The sequence below is a fragment of the Eptesicus fuscus genome, chromosome 3, assembly GCF_027574615.1.
Source record: "Eptesicus fuscus isolate TK198812 chromosome 3, DD_ASM_mEF_20220401, whole genome shotgun sequence".
Lineage (NCBI taxonomy): Eukaryota > Metazoa > Chordata > Mammalia > Chiroptera > Vespertilionidae > Eptesicus > Eptesicus fuscus.
The window spans coordinates 50,986,883-51,006,258 of record NC_072475.1 but is presented as its reverse complement, the minus strand read 5'-3'; the positions used below and the strand labels follow the sequence as shown (position 1 = coordinate 51,006,258).

Sequence of the window (19,376 nt, the reverse complement as noted above, 5' to 3'; positions counted from 1 at the left end):
TTTGCATATTTACCCTTTTATTAGTATAGAGGTAGTTGCTGTGCTCAAACAATGTATATTGAATGAATGCATGAATAAGTTAAAAAATGAGTTTTGCCACATAGTCACCTGATTATTTTATTTCTAGCCCTCCTTAGGCATTTAGCTACCAATATTTTGGTGAAAGAGACTACATAAAATAGTTTGATTATATCTTTGTTCTTTCTTGACATGTTTTTCACAAAAGTAAACTTAATTCCACATACACAGTAAGTAGAATGCTTTTTGCTTACACAAAGACATGTGATTACAAATACCTTCTGAAGAGGACTGGTCATAATTTGTACCTTTTGTAAGTAAAATGAATCTGGATGCTATTAAAAGCCGAAGGATTGGGGTTTTCATTAATGAAATAACACCTGCAGCTCTGTGGCCCGGCTGGTGTGGCTCAGTGGTTGAGCGTCAATCTATGAACCAGGAGGTCACCAATCGATTGCTGCCAGGCCTGGCTTGCAGCCTTTATCCCCAGTGTGGGGCATGCAGGAGGCAGCTGATCAATGACTCTCTCATCATTAATGTTTCTATTTCTCTTTCCTTCTCCCTTCCTCTCTGAAATAATAATAATAAAAAAATCTGCTCCTCTGTGAGCCTCACCCAGCCCCAATTCCTTAGCCTCAGCAAATAAAGCAGTGACGTGGGAGTTCTTATGTCTGCCCAGTTCCTCAGGAGGTCCTGCCAACTCCACATTGTCCAGTTGGATTTGCAGTCAGATGCCTTATGCTGGCAGGCACCGGGCAGGCAATGAGTTCTTTCCCTGTAAGTTGGGCACAAAAAGGTCAGCCGGGGAGCAGTCTCCTTTGGGACAGCTGCTCTGAGGAAATGCAGTAAGGAGCAGGCAGAAAGTCCTCGAGCAGAGGGTGACTCATGGGAGGAGTTAGTTCAGTTTGCTAAGTACTGTCATTTGCTGAGTGCAGGTGTGTGCGAAAGAAGGTGTTTTAACCTGGAGGATCATTAACTCTTTCAGTCAGCTGGCGACTCCGGTAGCTCGGCAAATTCCTCCTGGAAGCGCCTGCTCTGGGAAGGTCAGGAGTGGAAGCACTTGTCCATGGGGAACCACTTTGAGAAGGGCCAGCATGCTTTGCTCAACGAAGGAGAAGAGAATGAGATGGTAAGATTCTAGCTGCTTTCCTCTCTTCCCATTCCTACACACACACACACACACACACACACACACACACACACACACACAGACACACACACACACACACACGCACACACACACGCACACACACTTCTCTGCAACCTGACTCTGGGATTAATGTGAGAAAAAGTAATGGCCAAGAAATCGCCCTGCCCCATAAATGTAACCTCTGACAGCATAAATGTGCTAGACTGAACATATTGTATTCATTTTATCAAGAATGTTTGCTTTTTAAAATAAAACGGAAAGGTAGAGGAGCACAGTGCCACTTTATGATGCATGTTTGAGCCTTCCCAGGAAAGCAAGTTCTGTTCAGAACCTCCTTTAATTTCAGCACATCCCTAAGGCTGGGAGCAGGGTATTCCCCGATAGGAAGAAGCAGAACATCAACAAGAAGTAGGAGTGCAGCTGGGTCTCTGACCTTTTGCTCTTCTCACAGATCTGTGTGCACAAAGACTGTTGGACAGTAAAGACGTGTGGAATATTAACGATGATCGTCCTACACACATTTCTGTTTACTTCTAGGATTTCGCCTGTAGCTCCCTAGTTATAGAAGTTGATGAAGTTCATGTTCTCTTTTATTTTAGATGTGTTCCGATCTGGGGAACTGTAGAAAAATCAAAGACGATTCTTTTGCTGAATTTAAAGCTGTATTTCTCAATTACACTGTAATCAAGAGAGAGTTAGAAATGCGTATTTCTACTTAATAAGGCCTTTCTGCTAATTGTGTAAGCAGAGTCTTTTATGTCAGTAATGGTGTAATTTCAATGTGATGCTCTCATTCTATAATAGCATTTGATCTTCCTGAAATTAATATGTAAATAACAAACCCAAAAGATATTCCCTTAAAGTGCTTTCTTGGTTATTTGCTTTAGCCCTGTCTATTACACTCTTTGTTCCTAAACTGGTCTTTCAAGTCTAATCTGCTTACCTGTTCCTATAGCAACAGCATTTTTTTGGACCTTCAGAAGTAGATTTCTTCTGCTATCAAAGCTGAAAAATTATAAGGGAATAAAAGGCACCCACATCTATGTGGCTTACTTAACCACCTCCTTGCTTTTTCAGGTTTGACAGCCAAATGACAATTACCTTCAGGCCCTACACAAATGTCACCAGAAATGACTTTCTGCCCCTATTTTTATTTTTCATCATTCTCCATATTAAGTTGAAAATTTGATTCCCATACTTAATACTATTAACCAGAAGGCAGGGTCTTCTTCCCTGTAATTTTTAAAATAGTTCCTTAAATTATCAGATCAAAACACACCTACGCTTTTCCTCTACACTCATTTCTGCTCTGACAATTTGTCTCTCTTTACTCATTATGAGTCCTTGAGAACAGACATTCTAGAGAAGCTACTATGCCTTCTAGGGAAACTAGTATTCTTTCTGGATTAACACATTCCCAAGAAGCAATTTTGTTAATATTCATCTTCATAATAGCACTTCCTCTTGACCCCAGTGCAGCAGGGCATCCATGAGTTCTGCATGCAGCTGAAAGCCCAGTTAGGAGAGAGCCATTGATATGGAAAGGGACACTGTGTTCTGGAAAGGAGTCGTTTGCCCAGGGTCTCAGTGGAGGTGCAGCCATTAGTATGCATCCTGCTCCGCCTGGAGAAACCTGGCCACCGGCCTATTGCAGTGTTTGACACTCTGTCCTTTTTTAAACTTACTACTCCACTCCCATCGCCCAGAGCAGTGAACTTCAAAAATTATCAAGATATCTTAAATGCATTCCACATATTTTAAGGAGATTTTAGTTTACCTTATTGGCAACTAGCTAATTTAGTTTTCACTACACCCTGTGAGTTAGGCGTTATGATTTCTGTTTTAACTATGAGGAAACCGAAGGACTGAGAATTTGCTTGTCCTAAGTTACATAAGCCCAGGAGCTGAGGCACCACATAGTTTACTATGAGTTGGTAGCTCTTCTGTCTTTGGACCTGAACATAGCTCACTGATACCTTTTTCAGGTCTTCCTGGGGACATTGCTCTCTTAACAGGAGAACCCACTTCTTCCATTAATAAAACAAAGCTTAGGAGAACACATGATCTTTGATTTCCCAGCATCCATTTCGTTATAGATGATTTGTATTTTCTGAGTAAGCCTGCCTTCAGTGTTAACCTATTTAGAGAGCCAAGATTATCTAGAAGTGTGTCATACCCAAGTGTTTACAGTTCCGTGCTTTATAATAGATACCCCCAACTGCCCTCCCTTGCAGGCCTGGTCCCTTTCAACTGCCCTCCCTTGCAGGCCGGGTGCCTCCCACTGCCCTCTCCTGCTGGCCATCTTGTGGTGCCATCTTGTGTCCACATGGGGGCAGGATCTTTGACCACATGGGGGCAGCTATAGTGTGTGTTGCAGTGATGATCATCTGCATATTACTCTTTTATTAGATAGGATAGAGGCCTGGTACAGGGGTGGGGGCAGCTGGTTTGCCCTGAAGAGCGTCCCGGATCAGGTGGGGGTTCCCTTGGGGTTGGGGCGGCCTGAGCGAGGGGCCTGTGGTGGTTTGCCACGCCCCCTGGCAACCCAAGCGGAGGCCCTGGTATCTGGAATTAATTTTCCTTCTACGATTGAAACTGTAGCCTGGAGTGGAGCCAAGCCTGGGGTTCCCTCCGAGGCCCGCAGCCATTTGTGTTGGAGTTATAATTGAAACTTTGTTGCCTTAAGTGGGTGGGCCCGGCCAGGGTGTGCGGAAAGCTTTGCTTCCCCTGTTGCCGGCGGCACCCTGGCCTGCTCTCTCAAGCTCCATTCTGCCGCCATTTGTTAGAATTTGTTTACCTTCTATAATTGAAACTTTGTAGCTTGAGAAATCACTTCAAATTTCAAGAGAAAACAGCATGCTAGGGGTTAGCCCTCATGCCAAATAGAGAAAAACAAGAATATTTCCAGGCCTAAAGATGGTGGGGACTATCTTTCATTCTGTAATAAAAGAGATACTCTAAGGAGTAACTCTTAGTGACCTGAAAGTAATATCCTTAAGTACTAAATGAGATAGGAGCCGATGGAAGAAAGAATTTGTTAAAGGGACAAGGAAGAATAGGGGAGAAATTTCCATTTAGTGAAGGTACACCCAAATGACTCAGAAAGACCTCAAAAGAGAAACTGACTCCCAGACAGCACCATGCCTAGATTAGATGCCTCACTGGCCTTGGGCTAGCCACTTGCCTGCTTTCACCAAAGTTTTTAGTTTTGTTTTATCTGTGAGATAGGAGTGGTCCTTCTTACCTTACCTGTCTCACAGGGCTCTTATGAAGTACAACTGAGGTAATCTATGAGGAAGTGTTTTGAGAAGTATAAAATTCTGGAGAAGAGTAAGATGCTATTGCCCAAACAAAGATGAAAGCTTCAGCAATTTGGCAATCCAACAAATAGTATTTCCTCAAATGAGGTCATCTCTTCTTATTAAATAGCTAGAGGCCCGATGCACGAAATTCATGCAAGGGGCTCCGCCTCACAGCCCCGGCTTTCGTCCCGAAGGTCGTCCAGATGGTTTTTCTGTTGTTTGGTCTAATTAGCATATTAGCTCTTTATTATACAGGATTATATAGGATGACAAGTGAGGAATATAGACCTGGATCACAAGCTATAGAGACTATTTATAAATGGAGAGGATCTGAGTAACCTTATACCCTGCCTTGTATTGTTACTTTGGGAAATCACCTACCTACGTTGTACCAGGAAGCAAAGGCACCTCCCCAACTTCAGTTTCCTTATTTGTAACATGAGTATCAGAGGGCCTTTGAATTCTGATGTTGCATATGTATGTTTTGAAAGGCCTTGTAAACACTGAATGTTCATTTTCTTTACCATGACTAAACAAAGCTATTATGGTTTAATTGATTCAAACATTGTTCACCATTATCCTCAGTAACACCCTAGTGAACTCAAACTCCTTTTGGAAAAGTGTTTTGTTCCAGTGAGACCTGTGTTAAAAGTAATGTTCCCTGATATTTTTTTCTTTCCCAGGTTTTAGCAAATAAGAAAAAACACACACCTTGAATTATTTTTTTCTGATTATGCAAATAAAATGTTTATTGTAAAAATATTAAAATGACATAGAGTAGTCTAAAAAATGAAGTAAATATGATTCATGAAGTTTCCACTCAGACATGATCAATATTATTAGTGACTCGCCTTCCAGACTTAGAAAGAGTTCATACACAAACTTTATCACTTTCTAATTGGTTTACTGCATTTTGGCATTATCTATACTTTTGCAATTATATGCATGTTGTATGTGTATCATGGAAATACTATGTCACCATGTGCTACTGTATATCTCTTCTTGACTCTGCATTCAGTGACATCACATTAGTAGCTTGAAATGAGTAATGTTGGGAGTATTTGCGATAGAAATTGGTAAATGCTATATAGGACTTTCACCCTGCCCCACCTGAAGGATAGTTGTTAAATATTTACCAGCACACCACTGAACATACTATTTCCTCAAGACTTACCTTTGTTCCCCACCCATTTGATATTATATTTGGATGTCTCTAAATACAATAGAGATATTTTATTTGGATATCATCCATTTATTTGCACTGTACATCATACCAAAGCAAAATTAATCACAACCTATTCTTTTTTTAAATTATCAACCCTAAACACACATTTAATTATGATATTTGTGTGTGTGTGTGTGTGTGTGTGTGTGTGTTAATCCTCACTTGAGGATATTTTCCCATTGATTTTTATAGAGAGTGGAAGGGAGAGGGAAAGACACAGAGAGAGAAACACTGTGTGAGAGAGACACATTGATTGGTTGCCTTCTGCATGCGCCCCAACCAGGGCCGGGGATTGAGCCTGAAACCAAGTACATGCCTTTGACTGGAATTGAACCTGGTACCTTTCAGTCCAAGAGCTAATGCTCTATCCACTAAACCAAACCAGCTATGGCATCTTTTTAAAAGAATGCACATAAATACTCACAAAATTGTGTGTTTTTAAAAATAAGAAATGGAATAATTTCATATATATAAATATATATTTAAGCTGGCTTTTTTATTACATCTAAAATATATTATGGATATATTTCCCTTTAGATAATTATGGTTCAGATAATTTAATGTTTAAACTGTATGTTTTTCATTGTCTAAAGTTTTATATTTTAATGATAGATTAGCTAAATAATCAGAAAATACATAAGGAATTGACAGTAAGTTGGAGGGGGATAAAATAAATGAGCTTCTCACTAATGTTTAACTAAATTGTGTTTGGATGAACTATGCTTTATTAAGCAAATCTTTTATGTTGCACACTTAGATTATTTCTAAATGTTTGGCTGTGATGGACAACTTTGTAAATGTATTTTAACTGTCAGATTATTTCCTTAGGATAAAATCCTAGAAATAGCATTGTTGCATGAAAGAGATGTGTATTTTAAATTTTGGTTGATACAAAATGCCAAATTGCCCTCCTCAGGATTGTGGTTATACTAATTTATACTCTGACTAGCAATCTATTGAGACTACTTGCTATCTCTACCATACTTGCCAATGTTAAACATTATTCATCTTTAGAACTTCGTCTCATCTGGTATGTGAAAATGATCCTTATGGCTGTATTATTTTTTAAAAATATATTTTTATTTATTTCAGAGAGGAAGGGAGAGGAAGAGAGAGATAGAAATATCAATGATGAGAGGGAGTCATTGATTGGCTGCCTCCTGCACATTGGACTGAGCCCACAACCCAGGCATGTGCCCTTGACCGGAATCGAACCTGGGACCCTTTGGTCCACAGGCCAATGCTCTATCCACTGAGCCAAACCAGCATATGGTTGTATTATTTTTACATTTCCTTGACTTGAAGTGGAACACATCTCTATGTGTTTATTGGCATTTGTATTATTTGATTGGAATCTCTTAATGTTATCCCTGATAGTTTCTCAGTGAGTAGACTGGGGATTGTGGAATAGCAAGAGAAGCTCTTTGTGAACATCTATCTCATTTCTGAGAACAGCAAGAAGTTAGTACTGCCACGGGTACTAATATGGCTGTCCGGTGGTGTGTGGGCTTTGCCACATTGGAAGTCCTGTCATGCCTTCTGCATGAGTGAGGGGCATCTGCGCTCACCAATTATTTGGCTCACTTTGATAGCTGATGTTCCTCTTTTCTTCACTAACATCAGGGAGCAAAAGCACCTCCCCCACCTCAATAGCCACTTATTTATTATGCTTCAGGAGCACCTCCGAGTTGGTTGCCAATGTTAACTAGTGACCCCACAGATCTCATAGTGGAGGAATTGTGTTCCAACTGAGGCATTTTGTCAGTTGAAATGTTCAGGAAGCTGGGCCACTGGCCAAGTCTAGTGTCTTTATTTTCTATTCATTGCTGCAAAACTCCCATGAAATCAACTCATCTTTGACAGAAGCTCCTAAAGAGTAAGCTTTAATTGCTTCTTGAGAACAGGGACCCTGCTTGGTTCACCTTTCTATGGCCCCCCTTCCCTTTCATGGTACCCCCCAAAGTTAGCACAATGTTTGGCACAAACACTAAGGGCATATTTTCTGATCCTGCACTTGCAATCTCCATTAACCAGCGATTTAGCATTTTGAGGAGAACAAGGAGGCAGTGGGGCTTACAGGAGAAGCAGTTGGAGCAATTTAATGAGAAACCTAGGAAATTTATGTTACTTATTTGAAAAGGTCTGTCATCTTGTGAACTTATCAATCGACTCCTCTCTTCCCCAAGCATAAAGAAAGGTTATTCTTCAGAGTTAATTAGCCACACCGCACTATTTTTCTACACAATACTTTATTCTATCCTTTCATTCATTCATGGATACACTCAACAAATATTTACCAAACTTTTACTTGGCACCAGGAATCCTCTGTTCTAAGCAAGAAGGATTTCTAGTGAATAGCAAATAGCTTCTGTTTTCAAAGAGTTCACAGTTGAGTGAGAAGGACCAAGAACATAATGTGTGAGGTCCCGTGCAAAATGAAAATGAGGTGTACCTTGTTCAACAATTACTAAGACTCTCAGGATGACTATAGCAGAACATTACACCAAGCTCAGGGCCCTTTTGAGAGAAGGGCTCTGTGTGACTGCACAGGCTGCATGTCCCTGAAGCTGGCCCCACAAGTGGGGGACCTGGGGGTGCAAACACAATGAATGTCATGAAATAGGTGTCATTGATGGAATTATGCATACAGAGTGTTGGGACCATAGAAGGAGCAACTCAGTCAAAGACAGCTTCAAGGGGAAAGATGTGATTTAATTTCCCTGGAGGGGTAGTTGCAGGTCAGATTGTGAAGGACTTTATAAGACATCCTAATGAGTGTACATTTTATCTTTTCTGATGATTCCTAAACACTGGCCCATGAAAAGACTGAGGAGTATGTGAAAAATAGATTCTTAGACCCCGTTCCAGACCCACTGAATTAGAATCTTTGATGGTGGAGCTGGACTTGGTTAGAAGGACTGTGAGGCCAGCCTGGTGAACATAAGGGGAAGCTGCTGGATGATCGGAACCAGGGAGTGTTCTGGGAGGATTTGCCTTTCCAAAGAATGTTATATCACGGAGCAAGGAAAGTTGGTTGGGGGAAAAGAGACCAGGAAGAAGGTGTTTGAAATAATCCAAGTGAGGCATTCAGGATGAAGCCTTGTCAGATAGGATCCTGAGTAAATAATGGGTTTAAGAGATATTTCAAAAAAAGAGTTAAAAAGACTGTAATTCATAGACTGAGCAGTAAGAAAGAAGGGCTAGTTATTAAGGATGTATTTAAAGTTCATAGTTTATCTGATGGGAGAAGATGATGCTACCACTTAATTCCATAGGGAAAATTAGGACCAGGTTGGGTGTGAGGATGGCAAGAGTAATAGCAAATATTTATATGGTGATTGATCAGAACTAAGAATTTTTCACTTAGTAACTTGCTTAATCCCCTTAGCAGCCCTTGTGGAATTATCATCTTTTTCCACATGTGAAGAAACTGAGTCATAGAGAGAGTAAGTGATATGCTCACATTTATTTAGTTAAGTAAATGGCAAGCTATGGCTTAAGTCCCCACTTTAAACATAGTGGTTTACTGCCTCTTGGTTTTGCTAAATTCTGGATGCACTATTTTATTTATTAAACTATGGCAGAAATAGCAGGTATAATTGGAAAAAATCCCAAAACGTTAGGAGACCAGCATTTTGGTGTTGGTTCTGCCATTATTTATTCTTACAACCTTAAAGCAAATCACAGTCACCTCAGTTATAAGGTGGAGATAATAATACCTTAAAAATTTGAGCCAGAGACCAATGCAAATGTTTCTTGAGGTCCTTTCCAACACTCACAAAAAGATGTGATTTTAAAAGTTTTAACACAGGTGGACAAAACTGCTGTGAAACCTCTTACAAATTTAAGTGATACTCTTGATTTTTTTCCAAAGCACTGTAAGAATTTTTTAACCAAGGAAAAGAGAACATATCTGGAGACATTGCATTAAGTGGGAACTGAATATTGATGGTTGTTGCTGTGCTAATTCTTCATAAATAAAGGACTAAAGAATGAATCTAACAATAAGTCATAACCAATACTGAACCCTACACAGTCGCCAGGCCCCCAGAAGACGTAAAGCACAGGTATTTGCCTTCAGAAGAGTTGATATATCCAATATCTATACTAATAAAAGGGTATTATGCTAATTAGACCAGGTCAACCCGACATCTTCTGGTCATCCTGTCCTCCTTCTGGACAAAGCCACAGTGGCCGGGGCCAAGGCAAAGGTGGTTAGGGGTGATCAGGCTGGCAGGAGAGGGCAATTAGGGGCAATCAGGCCAGCAGGGGAGGGTGGTTAGGGGCAATCAGGCTGGCAGGGGAGGGTGGTTAGGGGTGATCAGGCTGGCAGGCATAGGGGTTAGGGGCAATCAGGAAGGCAGGCAGGTGAGCGGTTGGGAGCCAGCGGTCCCAGATTGGGAGAGGGATGTCTGACTGCCGGTTTAGGTCAGTTCAAAACAAAAAATATCCAAGAATTAAGTTTTGGTAGATGAGTGGCTATTTTTATTTGCTCTTTAATGAAAAAGTAGGTTAATTTTTATAGCACACATTTATTTATTTATTTATTTATTTATTTATTTATTTATTCATTTACTTACTTACTAGAGGCCCAGTGCATGATTTAATCATGCATGTGTAGGCTGTCTGTCCGCTGGTCGGACCCGATGTGGGGAAGGCTGGGGCTGCCGCTGCCTCCTCTGCCTTCCTGGAAACCTGCATCCTCTGCAGACGCCGCACGCTCCTGCAGCCCAACTGCCGCCAGACTCCTCCCCCCACTCCCCCCAGGAGCCTCGCCACCCACCCACCCACCCGCGCTGCCTGCCCACCCGAGCCGCCTCATCAGCCGTCAGCCGGGGCCTCCAAACGCCCGGCTCGCTGCCCCAGAGTCTGTGCTGCAGCACAGCCATGGCGCAGACGCTGGCAACATGAGCTCAGCGTCCTGCTGGCCCACTCATCATCCCAGCCACCCCGAGTCCCGCCCCCTGTGTCTCCCACTGGCCCAATTGTGGGCGTAGCCGAGTGATGGTAATTTACATATTACCTTTTTATTATGTAGGATTATCCTCACTGAAGCTATTTTTTTCCATTAACTTTTCTAGAGGGGAGAAAGAAGGGGTGGGGGGGAAAGACGAAGGGAGAGGCGGAGAAAGGGAGAGATAGAAAGAAACACTGATGGGAGAAAGACACATGGATTGGTTGTCTCCCACATGAACCCCACCAGGGCTGGAAATCAAACCCACAACCTTCCAGTGCACAGGCCAACACTTTAATTACTGAGCCATGCTGGCCAGGACTATTGCACACATTTACCTCAACTCAGCGTTCCTTTAACTTGGAATCACCAAGCATAATAAAGATCTTTCAGATCAGAGTCCAAGCTACCCTGTGTGGTTTTTTTTCTTTGGGCTAATTCCAAGAAATAATTTTTTTTTTCCCTTCTCATCTTTTCCGACCATCCAAATGTGGTCTGTTTGCTCTTGCCTGAACATATTACAAACTTTTTCTGTCAGGGATATGTCTTCATGTTGGTGCCTGGCCATCAGATTTCTACCCATCCATCAGAACCCACTTCAAGTCTGACTTCCTTCATTAAGCCATCAGGGAGCCCCTGAGTCACTCTTAATTACTTCCTTGTCTGGAGTAGTTTTGAATGCCTATTACAGCTATCATCTCTAGGTTTTATAGCAGAATCATGCGTCTATCTTTCTCCCCCAGCTGATTGTGAGTTATTATTGGTAGGGACCTTGTCTTATTTCATGTCTACATCTTGCATGTAACACTGGAGTTACTTAATATGTTTCCAATAAGGTGAATTGAAGATTTTTGTGCAATATGTTCTGAGAGTTTTTCTCTTTTTTCCTGACTCCGTTGAGTTGTTGGTCCCAATTTTACAAAAGGAAGCACTGAAAAATTATACAACGTGTCCAAATCTGGAAGCTAAGAAGTAGCAGAACCAGATCTTGGACTCCAAGCCTCCTGCTCTAACTCCAAGAGTATATGCCCTAGGCCTTTTGACACTGACTTCTGCTACCACTCCCTCCAGCACTCCCCCTCCCCCTCCCACTCCCACCACTGCTACTGCTACCACTACTACTACTACTAGTTCTATTTAAATCCAAGACAGTGTGTGCTAGTGTAGCAGTTGCTTTATAGTTTGGACTCATTTTGAGCTTTGAAACAAAACATCTTGGTCTCATTTGATAAAAGTCATGGCTCTCTTGATCTTTTGGGAGAAGGGAATAGGGGCACAGGTACTAGAAGCAGGTGGCCTGGATATCCCTTTAGCTTTTAGCCATCCATACATGCCTGCATCACAGAAGTGGTCTCTGCTCATGTTCTTTCCCCTCCCCCAGAGGTGGCCTCTTTGGCTTGTTACTCAGTGCTGGCTTCTAGTAGGGGTGGGTGGGTGCGGGGGGAGGTGAGAGTTATCTGCTGCCCTTGTTCAACTTAAGTCTTAGGCTGTCTCTTGGTATCTGGGATTTGGGGAGTGGTCTTTGTCAATGTTCTTGTTCATCCTCTCCAGGGCAACAGCCACCTCTGTCTTATATCTGTAATTGGCCTTGGGTGGGAGTTTCCTCCCCTCCCCTAGCAGTCATTTGAGCTCGGTTTTGTAGAATCCTCTTTTCAGGATGGGAAGTAGAAGAGGGTTTTTGCTTCTATCCTTCATTCAACGTCAATGGATTTTTGCTTGTGTCCTGGGAGAAGATTTCCTACTTAGAAGTAATTGACCTTTGTCAATTTGGTCAAATTGGTTTTATTCTCAGACTTTGCATAGGGCCTTCTGAAAACTTTAGGATTACATATCCCTAGGCACTATGCCAGTGGGAAAAAATAATTTGCTTTTTTTTCCAAAATTCTCAGCAAAATACTCATTTAAAAAAATCTTATTGGATTATTTCCCTTTTTCAAGCTTATTCATGCTTGAATACCATGCTCCTAGTCACATGCTCACCCTTGGAGTTGGGATCAGAGTCAACTCTACGCGAAGCACATCAGCTGAGGATGGTGGAGAGGGTGGTTTGACAAGAAAATGGGTATTGGATACTATTACTTGGAGTGAGACAAATGGTAATTGGTGGTCTAAACAATACAAATAGACAAAAAACAGAATTCAATCTGATGGTTAATAAATCATAGTTTAACTGAACTGAACCACCGATGTTTAAAGTGGTCAGATTCCCCAGGTGATTTTCTTACCAAGAAAGAATATAAAATATAGAGCTTTCCTGCTGGCATTTAGATATCTGTGAAGAGGCAGAAAAGGGCTTTTCAAAAAATGTACATTTATTTTCTGATTTTAAAAGTGAAACATATTTAATGATTAAAATGTGTCCAATAGAGAAATAAAAGAAGAATCACAATGATGCCATCGCCCAAGGCAAATGCCATCAATGTTTTATTTGATACATTTATCTTCTAATGCTTTTTGTTTGTGCCTTATCATTTTTCAATTAAATTTGAAATCATACTGCATAATTTTATGTTGTTTCCCTTCACTTAATATTATTTAATGTACATATTCCCCATGTTATTAAAATACTTCATAAAAATAACTTGAATAACTATTGAATGGTTACCTTATTCTTATATACATAGATTACTTTCTATTTATTACTATTAATAATATTACAGTGAACATCTCTGCATATAAATCTTGTCTGGGTTTTGTATAAGTTGGAGGGATTTTTTTTAAGACAGAGAGTCTTCCCTAGTGGCCTAAAATCATACCCTTTGTGTGTCTACACATTAGTAAGACCACATCAGTTTTCAATACCCTTCTCTAGAGTAGAGATCAAGACTTGAGAAACTTCCATGAAGGGATATTATTTCAATGCTCAGAAACACCTTGTTGGCCATTCTCCATCCCAAACAACTATGAAGAAGGTGTGTGTAATAGGTAATTGTGGAGTTTCTATTTATTCAAAGGCATTTTAGGTAAAAGGCATCATGCACACACATATATGCAGGATCAATTCGAACCACAGAAGATTCATGGTGCAGAAGTGAATGGGCTCTAGCAATATATTTCATTTGAGAAAAGTTTTCCTATGTAGCTCCCCCTTGCTATTTCTACCCTAGGAGGAATAAATTAAAGCTAGAATTATTATTATCATGGTATCAAATTCTATCCCCTGTGGTCACAGTTATAGTACCTGTTCTTTAATAAAGGCCTGATTATGGGGGCTTTCAACCTTTTGGGTATTAAAACCCAACCCTCTTCTTCCTGAACTTTTACACAAGATTCTAGAGCAGGAAAAAATTGTTTTTAAGTTTTAACATTATTGAAATGGTTACCTACAGAGCATTCCTGTACAATAATTTGGCCAATTAAAATAGCAAAATTAATGCGTGAATAAAAGTGGAATATTTCATCACCCCAAGGAGGATATTTTTCTATTTAATTTTAATGGCTTTTTAAAATCAACTATTTACTGCTATATCCCCAATGCTTAGAAAAATGCCTGGTATATATAGTAAGTACACACTATATATTTTTAGAATACATAAACAAATGAATGGTTGATGAATGTAGCTAGTTACAGTTATATTCCAAAGTTATATGAAATAACATACACATCTAAAGGTAAATACGGATTAGAATATAGAGATGTAGGTGATGGATTTACTATGCTCCATTTCACCTATTCCATAGAATCATTGAATCTCAGGTGAAAAGCTTCTTCAAAGTTTATCTGACTTTCTCCTGCCCCTTCAGTCACCCATCCAACCTTTCTTTAAATGCCCTTAGAGAAGAAAACTTACCATAAGATAAATTATTTATAAGATAGAGCTGATTATTTAAAAATTTCCTCTTTGTATTGAACTTATATATGGTTCTATTAACCTAAATTTATTAGTCTTACTTCTTTTGCCTCTTGGGGCCACCTGTCAAAAATCAGGCTTCCATTTCTACAACTTAGGCATTTAAAAATTGTTCTTGTATGTCCCCCACCCCTCCAGGCATGTCTTCTCCAATCTAAGCATACTCAGTTTTTCAACCACTTGTTTTTTTTTTCCTTTGGGTAAAAATCAACTCTTTTAAACATCAAATTAAAATGTGGCTGTATATTCTTTTTTTTTTCTTTGAAAGTTCATTTATTTTATTTTATTGTTTAAAGTATTACATATAGTAATACATATATTTCCTCCCTCCCCCATTGACCTTCCCCCAGCCTCCCCTACCCCCTGTCACATGCCCTCATCCCACACCCCCAGTGTCTTGTGTCCATTGGTTGTGCTTATATGCATGCATACAAGTCCTTTGGTTGATCTCTCTTCCCCCCACCCCTCCCCGCCACCGCCCAACACTCCCCAGCCTTCCCGTTGTAATTTGACCGTCTGTTCGATGGTTTACTGCCTCTGTAACCACTTTTTTACGAGGCATAGTTCTTGGAAATTTACCTCAGAAAGTCTTAGAAAGCTATCTTCTGTGATAGTTTAAAGAAGCCACCCTCTCTTAGTGTGATTCTCTCTTTGAAATCCACAAAGGGACTCTGAGATAAAGGGCACCTACCAGGAGGAATGTGAGGGACAGCTGCCACTTATTATGCTACTAATGCTCTTGTGACCATCATGAACTCATTAGTTTTAAAAGATTTTCTTGTTTTGTTTTTATAAATTCTTTGGGATTTTCTTTGTAGAAAGCATATCATATGCAAGTAGAAACAGGTTTATTTCTGTGTGCTGTTTCTTTATTTCATCTTGCTACAACTCCAGTGCTATATTAAATAAGAGAAGTGAGAATGGACATTCTGGTTTTGTTCTGATCTTAAGGGAAAATTTAACCTTTTTTTGTTCTGAAGTCTATCTATCTGATATTGATATAGCCAGTTACTTCTTTTGACTAGTATTTGCCTGATACATCTTTCCCTATTTTAAATTTCAACCTGCCTCACAGGAAATATAGCCAATAATATTATAATAACTACTAGAGGCCCGGTGCACGAATTAGTGCATGGGTGGGGTCCGGCCAGCCTGCCCCTATCAGGCCGGGCCAGCTGGGGGCAGGGGACGCGGGAGGTTGGCTGGCCAGCCCCACCCCCGATCAGAGTTGGCCTGTCGGCCTTCCCCCAATCGGGGTAGGGGTGAGGGGCCGATCGGGGGCGGGGCTGGCCAGGGAAAGGGGTCGCAACTGGCTAGAGGAAGGGGCCTCAGGTGTTTGGCTGGCCGGTCCTGCCCCCTGGTCAAACTCCCGATCGAACCCCCAGCAGAGGGGACAATTTGCATATTAGCCTTTTATTATATAGGATGCATGGAGCCATTTGGGTACTGGAAATTTCAAGGGGAACACTTTGTAAAAAAATGTGTATATATGATTGTCTAACCACTATTCTGTACAACTGAAACTAATCCTATCTAATAAAGAAGGAATATGCACATTGACCATCACGCCATAACAAAGATGGCTACACCCACAGCAGAGGCAGGGATTCCATAACACAAGATGGCTGCGCCCACAGCAGAGGCCGAGTTCCCATAATGAGCCTTAATGAGCAATCAGCAGGGACTTGAGGCTGCATGGCGCTGGGTCGGGACAGGGTACCTGAGGCTGTACCCCCCGCCCTGGCACCAGGCCAGGGGACCACAGGACTCACCCCTGCTCGGCAGGGCTTGATGAGGGACCTTAGGCCATGTCCCCCACCTGGCAGAGCTTGACAGGGGACCTCAGGGTGCACCCTCTGCCCCAGTGCCAGGCCGGGGGACCTGAGGCCCCGCCCCCTGCACAGTGGGGCTTGACAGGGACCTTAAGGCATGCCTCTTGGCCTGGCCCAGGCCAGGGGACCTCAGGTTGCTCACCCCGCCCTGACGCCGGGTCAGGGTACCTGAGGCCACACCCCCCACCCAGCGGGGCCTACGGGGGATGGGGCCGGCCGGGTCTGTATCTAGCACAATGGGGGTGGGGCCGGCTGGGTCTGAGTCTCACACAATTTTTAGGCACACGTGGGTAGGCGGGGACTTGACTCTAGTTCCAGTGGCGCGCCCCAGACTCTAACAGGAGGAAGATTTTCATATACATTTTACTAATTTTCTTTCATTTCTGACACTTCTATTATAGAGAAAGGGCAAATAGCAATATTAAAATATTTCCTCTAATTAATTGCCTTTTAATGTACACGAATTTCATGCACTGGGTCACTAGTCTATATATATAAAAGCCTAAGTGACTGGCTGACCAGCTGACCGGCCAGTAGCTATGACATGCACTGACAACCAGGGGGCAGATGCTCAACGCAGAAGCTGCTGAGTGACAGCAACTTTTCAGAGTGCCCTCTCACCCTCTGGGAGCCCTCAGGGGATGTCAGACTGCCAGTTTTGGCCTGATCCCTGCAGGCCAGGCCGAGGGACCCCACCTGCTGGAGGGACCCTGCTCACTCCACAGATGCCCTTTGAGCCCTGGCGCCACCCCAGGTATGGACTGCTGGGAGGTACTGTGAGAGGTTGGCTTCAAGGCATGTCCAGCCCATTTCTCCCAGTCCCGCCCCACTGGCCACCTTCTAATTAATTTACCTTGAATGTGCATGAATCTGCACTGGGCCTCTAGTACCAAATAATACTGAATGTAAACATAATTGAAAAATATTTAAAAAAAATTTCAACCTGTCTATAATGTTAAATTGAAGTAAGTTTTTGTAGATTGCATGTAGTCAGGTCATATTTTTTAACCCACGTAAGTACATGGTCTCTGTCTTTTAATGATGTACTTAGACCATATATTTAAAGCATTTAAAATTAATGTAGTTATTGATAGGTTAGAGCATGACTGCCTTTTTTTTTGTTTTGTTCTCTGCTTTTGTTTGTTTCTCTGTTTTCTTTTTTCTTCTTTTTGTGGGTTACTTAAACAATTTTTAGAATTCCATTTTAATTTATGAACACTGTGAGTGTATTTCTTTGGATTGCTTTTTTAGTGGATCTTTTAAGTATTAAGCTGGATGTTCATAACTTGCTACATTTTACTAGTGTCCTCTCTTTATCAGATCAAGTGAAGTTTAAGAATCTTAACCTTTTTATCGTTTTACCCATCCTTGCTTATATTATCTTAAATATTCTATGTACATTTAAAACCCTATCAGTGTTATAATTTTTCAACCATCAAAAGTAATATACAAAACACAAGAGGAGGATAAAAGTCTACTTACTCTTATTCTTGCTTAGCATAATTTCTCTTTTTCTTCCTGATATTCCAAGGTTTCTATTTTTCTTTATTTTCTCTTTAGAAAAGATTTTTTTTTGTCAGTTATCTAGGTTGGTGTGTTGGCAACATGTTCTTTTCTTTTAGCTACCAAAAGGTGTTGTACTACTTTCCTCTGGTCTTCAATCATTCAAATTGTTTTTCCTCTGTAGGTAGATATCACTAATTTTTTTGCTGCTTTCAGACTTTTTCTTTGTCTTTAGTTTTTCAAGTTTGATTATTATAATTAACTAGATGCCCGATGCACAAAGATTCATGCAGTATGGGCCTTCCTCACCCTGGCTGCTGGCACAGCCTTTGCTCTGGCCCGGAGCCGCCTTTCCGCCTTCCGACACTGCCTGTGCCCATAGGCCCTGAGCGCTGGGTTTGTGTGAAATGCCTGCGTCATTGCCATGATGACAATGCAAGCATCCCACCCCCAGCTGCTGGGTGCCTGTGTATGCAAATTAACCCACCATCTTTGTTGGGTTAATTTGCATGCTCACTCCTGATTGGCTGGTGGGCGTCACAAAGGTACAGTCAATTTGCATCTTTCTCTTTTATTAGTGTAGATTCTTTTGGTTTATTCTGTTTAGGGTTTGCTCAAATTCATGAATTTGCACGTGTATGTCTTTTGCCAAAATTTGGAAATTTTAGCTATTGAGTACTTTTTCAGTCATGCTATCTTTCTCTTCTGGGATTCCAATGACATGGTCATTTCTTAAAGTTTCACAAGCTCTGTTCAACATTTTTAATTTTCTGTTTGTAATTCAGATTGGGCAATTTTTTACTGTTCTAACTTTCATTTCTCTGATTCTTTCCTGCCCCTTCATTCTATTATTCAACCCATCAATTGAGTTTTTTTACTAGTAAAACAATAATTGTGATTATTCAGTTTTAAATTTTCCTTTGGTTCTATTTTGTATTTTCTACTTCTTTCTTGAAATATTCCACACTTTTATTTGTTTTAAATGTGATTGTAATTGCTTAGAGATTTTTTATGATAGTTGCTTTAAAATGCTTATCATAATTCTTACATCTCTCTTATCTTGGCATTGGTATCTATTGATTGTGTTTTTCATTCTGTTTAAGATCTTGTCCATGGTGAGACTATTTAAAAGTTAAAACCAGGACATTTTAGGTATTATGTAATTAGGCATTATTGTAAAACTCTTGATTTCATTTAAAACTGATGTCTTGGTTGGCTTTTGTTGACAATGCTCCAACAGAGTAAGAGGAGGACACCACCTCTTACTTGTCAGTTGGTGGTGAAAGTCCAGGTCAATCACTCAATCTCCATTGACATTTGAGGAGGGGGAGGCTCCTCATTATTGTTGATCGAGGTGGGGTATACCAATTTTCTTTTTTTTTATATGCATTTTTATTGATTTCAGAAAGGAAGGGAGAGAGAGAAACATCAATGATGAGAGAGACTCATTGATTGGCTGCCTCCAGTACAACCCACGCTGGGGATCAAGCCTGCAACCCAGGCATGTGCACTGACTGGGAATTGAGACGTGACTTCCTGGT

The 19,376-nt window shown here is 41.1% G+C and overlaps 1 protein-coding gene across 1 annotated transcript in view; it reads left to right on the top strand.

Moving 5' to 3' along the window:
• Window positions 1–955: 955 nt before the first annotated feature.
• The window catches only part of ATP13A4 (ATPase 13A4), a 133,654-nt gene continuing 115,233 nt past the window's right edge, over window positions 956–19,376 (top strand). Inside the window, exon 1 of the mRNA XM_008151611.3 lies at window positions 956–1,147. Coding sequence (XP_008149833.2) covers window positions 1,085–1,147 — 63 coding nt within the window. The 5' untranslated portion in view covers window positions 956–1,084. The remainder of the gene's footprint in view (window positions 1,148–19,376) is intronic.